General features: G+C 38.7%; 1 protein-coding gene across 1 annotated transcript in view; it reads right to left on the bottom strand.

Annotated features, from left to right (window-relative positions):
- bs (serum response factor blistered) overlaps positions 1-5000 on the bottom strand; it is a 27507-nt gene that overhangs the window by 18754 nt on the left and 3753 nt on the right. Inside the window, exon 2 of the mRNA XM_035876892.2 lies at positions 3785-4036. Coding sequence (XP_035732785.1) covers positions 3785-4036 — 252 coding nt within the window. The remainder of the gene's footprint in view (positions 1-3784; positions 4037-5000) is intronic.

The following is a 5000-nucleotide window of genomic DNA, read 5'->3' as shown; positions in this document are numbered from 1 at the left end:
ACGTACAATCGTTTCTCCCTTCGCCCTTTTGCACGTCGGCGGAGAAAGCAAAAGCCTTTTCGAAAAAAAAAAAGAAAAAAAAAATAATAATAATAAAATAAAATAAAATGTTCGCTCGCTTTGTCGAAAGGAAAGGATAGAGTTGGAAGTTGAAACGCTCTCTTTTCGAGAGTATTAGACAGAAAGAAAGATAGATAGATAGATAGATAGATAGCGAGATAGAGAGATAGAGAGAGAGAGAGAGAGAGAGAGAGAGAGAGAAAGAGAGAGAACAAATCTTTTACTTTCGCGATAACATATCATATCCTGCCGAGTTAAACGCGCGAAGAATACGACTAGCGATTTTGAACTAATTCGTTTTCCTCTTTAGCAATTTTACAGGATTGTATATTTTCAAATTTACGATCCTCTTTCTTTCATTTTTGTTTTATTCTATTTTGTTTGTTTGTTCTTTTTTGTTTTTGCTTTTTTTGCTTCATTTGTTTGTTTTCTGTTTTTTTTTATTTTTTTTTTTATTTTTTTATCTCTTTTTTTTTTCTTTATTTTTAATTTTTAATTTTATTTTGTTTTAATTCTCTTGCGTCGCAAAATGATAACGAACAACGTTTCAGCACGGCTGATCTTAAAGCATTAAGATCTTAAGAGGATCGTGATTGTTCTTCGGACAGAATCGTGACTATGCCTATACATATACGATAATATTTATGTTTGTATTATATAAAAATATGTACAGTGTGTCGCTTCAAATAAATATCTTTTTTTTTTTTTTTTAAATTAAGTAGTACAAAAAAGAAAAGGACAGAAAGAAGAAAAAAAGAAACGAAAAGAAAAAAAAAGATAGCAAAATAAAAAAGATCAAAAAAAAAAAAAAAAAACACAGCGAAAGAAAAAAGAAAAAGAAAAGAAAATCAAAGAAGAGCATAAGGATCCTATTTGCAAAGAAGATACCCAACAATCTCACGGGGTAGTTCATCACAACGAAGAGTTTGCCATTATTCTAAAATCCTACAATTTACAATTTATACAACGTCGATATTGTCTCTACTCCTTTCATTTTTCTACTTTCCTTTTATTTTTTTTTTTCTTTCTTTCTTTCATTCTTTCTTTTCTTTTCTTCTCTCCCATCGTACTTCTTATCCTTCTTATCCTCATGTTTTTTCTTTTTTCTTTACCATCACCCCCTCCCACCCCACCCCACCCCACCCTACCACACCCCATTCTCTTATTTTCCATCGCGCATCATTACTGTTGATTATTATTATCGAAAGCAAAAAATTTCATCGCGTCGCGGCGTAAATTCGAAGAGTCAAAAGTGTAGTATCTTATAAATATGATAATGGCTATTTTCATCGAGTCGATCGTCGATCGATCGTGTGCCCACTTTCGAATGGTTTATTTTCTCGGATGTTGGGAAACGAGCGAAGGGTCCGATTAAACGCGCGCGCGCGCGCACGTACGCGCCGCCGCTACCATCGTCGTCCTCGTCGTCTTCGTCATCGCTGCCACCTCCGTCGGTGCCGTTACGAACGAACGATGATTAAGTTGTACAATTAACGATGGTTAATTAGCATTTCTTTCGTGGTTTCACTATTTAACTCATTGATCGACGAACCGTAAACGATTTTAATAACATAGCACCGTTACAAAAATTCCTCCTACGCATTTCGTAATAATGTATTAAATGTAACGTTATACGTGCATACGTATGTTCAAAAAAAAAAAAAAAACAATGGCTCTATATTTATAATTCGTTTATATAATATTTAAAAAGAAAAAGAAAGAAAGATAAAAAATCTCAACGTCTTATTTCTTTCAATTTATAACTATGGTTACATATGTATATCGTTGCGAGCAGCGTAATCGTAGATATGAGCTTGCTCAAAAAGTGCAGTTAAATGCAACCCAGAGAAAAAGGGTTGTTTATCAACGATATACCGGAAGTTAGTCTTCAATAAAAAAAAAAAAACAAAAAAAAAAAAAAATAAAGAAAGAAAGAAAGAAAGAAGGAAACAGAAAAAACCGAAGAAAAAGTAGGATAGGCGACGCGCATGGCCACGAACGCGCGGAGGAAATATTTTACATTTCAAAATTGTACTTAAATGTTGTAAATAACTAATAATAAAATGTTATCGTTCTAACGCGTTATATATATATATATATATATATATATATATATATATATTCGTGTGTGTATATGCGCGTGAGTAAATAGATAATATATTTATATTCCAATATTTAAATATATATATATGCATAAAATGAAAATAATTAAGAAACATAATTCAATAATTATTCTCGTTTCGTGTATTCTACTATAGTGTGAGATGGATTAAAATTTGTTATGTATAATTCGACAGTCCGCACTCATTTTTTTTCTCTTTTGTTTTTCTTTTTTTCCCTTTTAAATTCTTTCCTCGAAAGTGATAAAATGGGCATAAAATAAAAGAAGAAGGTCGCTCGCGTTTCCTCTTTTATACGGCGTTCCCATTGTAAGCAATCGACGGACGATCGATGTCGCGATGGTTTGCCATTATAGACTGAACCGATCTTCCCTTTTTACCGGTTAGCCGAGCGATGGTACGCGCGGTACGACGCGACGCATCTCCTGCAAATAACTCTCCTTCCGTAATACGCGTCGGCTGGACTAGATTTGTGCGCAGAAAAAGGAGCCCTGTAGCCTTTCTTACGCGTCTCTTCAACCTCTTCCGACGTCGAGGACGCGTAGTCGTCGGATCGCGGATATATACCGTTAAAAGTCGTCCTCCAAAGGTTTGCGTAGTCTTTTCGAATCGAATCGAATCTATTCTCAACGATATTTAAAGCGGCATATATTGATTATAATTTATGAGAGATCATCGTTCGACTCCTTAAAAGGACTAACGGAGAACGAATTTAACGGCATTAGAAATAAAAGAAAAATAAGAAATGTAAGTAATTGACAGTCCAAGAGTGATTCAAGTAGAGAATTGAAAGAGATCTCTCGATACGTGAAATCGTAGACTGTAACTGTGATAAAATCGAATGCCCAATGGGCAATAATCCGTGTCGATGATAAAGGGAGAAAAAGCATCCGCGAACCGTTCGACGTATGAAAGCTATCTCTATCTATCATGGACGGAATCGAACGAATAATACACATTTGTTTGAGAGAGAGAGAGAGGGAGGGGAAGGAGAGATAAAGATAAAGAGATAGAGATAGAGAAAGAAAGAGAAAGAGAAAGAGGCACCTGGAGAGTCAGTATTGTCAAAAGTAATCGGGGAAGTAGAAAGTAAAATCTGGGTGGTGAGGAGGATGAGGTGAAGGGGGTGTAGGAGAAGAGTCGGGATCGAAGAAGGGTGAGGAATAGGAAGGTAAATAGGAAGGATGACGATGATGAGGATGGGCATGAGGATGGGGATGGGGATGGGGATAAGGAAGAGGAGGAGGATGGGATAGGATAGGGGAGGTGAGGTGGTACTACCGTTGAGGATGCGAATGAGACATATGAGGATGATAGGCCGCATGATGAGGTGGCAGAGGCGAGGGACAGGATTGTTGATACGGTCCACCGGCGAGCATCGGTCCAGGACTGGAACAGGGTACGAGGTGCGAGCTCGGCGATGCCGCATGCGCATGCGCGATCAGATGAGCGTGCTGCGCGTGCGAGGGCGGCGCGTGCTGCGAAGCCGGCGGCGGTGGCGGTGGCGGCGGACCCGGATGACCACCGGTGGGTCCGCCGCCCGCTCCGGGATAACCACCGTGTAGGGAGCCACCGTGAGGCGAGCCATAGACCAGTTGCCTTACTTTCTGCTCCTCGTCGCCGATGTTGTAGGTTAACTCGGTCTCCTCGAATCCGGTCGCCGACATCCGTTGATCTCCCGAGGAACCAGAAGGCGGTGGATCGGGACTATTCAGGCACGTCTGGATCAACGCTTTCCCGGCCTCGCTCGTTATCATCGGCTGCAGTTTGCGCGTCGCAAACGTATAAACGTGCCCGGTCTCGCTCGCTACCAATAGCATCACTTGCGTACCGGTCAACGTCGACAGCTCGTACGCCTGTAAACGAAGAAAAATATCTATCACATATCTATTATTCGATCTCGCTGATATCCTTCTCGTTAACGAGCTTCGATTTCGATGAATCGCATCCGAAATTACTTCGTCTACCTATCTAGATTCTTTTTTGTCTTTCTCTCTCGCTCTCTCTCTCTTCTTCCTCCTTTCACTCCCCCTTCATTTTACTCTTGCACCCGACGAGGAAGAAAAAAAAAAGAACAAACAAAAGAAAGAGAGAAAAGAAAATCATCGAAAATTCACTCCCTCGAGATTACTTGATTAACTCGGACAATTACGTTCGTTATGACTTTAAACGACCCGTTAATGAAAACATTCTTATTAGGTGCACGCTCCTCGTTAGACTTTCTAATTAGACATCGTCCGTAGATATATATCGGATACCCGGTCCTATCCCTTTACGCGCATTATAGAGAGATAACGATCGCGAGAGAGTAGGGTATAAATATGCGTACTCCTGTTCGCAGCTGTTCCGTTCGGTCACGTGACCCGTCGGTTAAACGCGGCGCGCGAACGTTCGAAGTGCTCCGCACAAGTCTTTCTTTACGAGTACAATTCAAACGTTTCTCCTTGTCCTGATCTGCAAAAAAAAAAAATTAACATCGGTTCGAATACTCGCGATAAGGAATAGCCTGCAGCAATATTTTCCTATATTTTTCTCTTACTTTATAATATCGTACAGTAATATCGTCGCGTTATTATAATATCAAATATACTTTATATAGGATAATTTCGATGAAGGGTTTAATGAGTAAGAATTACGAACGAAAATTGCATTATGCATAATTCGTCTACTTATAAAAGAATATTACTTTCTTGCGATAACACGGATAGAGTTTCACACATTTTCTTTTTCTCTTCTTTTTTTTACTCGGATACATCTAACTACTAAAAAAATAAATAAATAAATAAATAAACTTAAAAAAAAATGTAGATAAGAAGAGTA

Source organism: Vespa mandarinia, chromosome 10 (genome assembly GCF_050613455.1).
Source record: "Vespa mandarinia isolate Hongniang chromosome 10, ASM5061345v1, whole genome shotgun sequence".
Lineage (NCBI taxonomy): Eukaryota > Metazoa > Arthropoda > Insecta > Hymenoptera > Vespidae > Vespa > Vespa mandarinia.
Note: the sequence above shows the minus strand (reverse complement) of the source record. Positions and strands in the feature narration are given on the sequence as shown.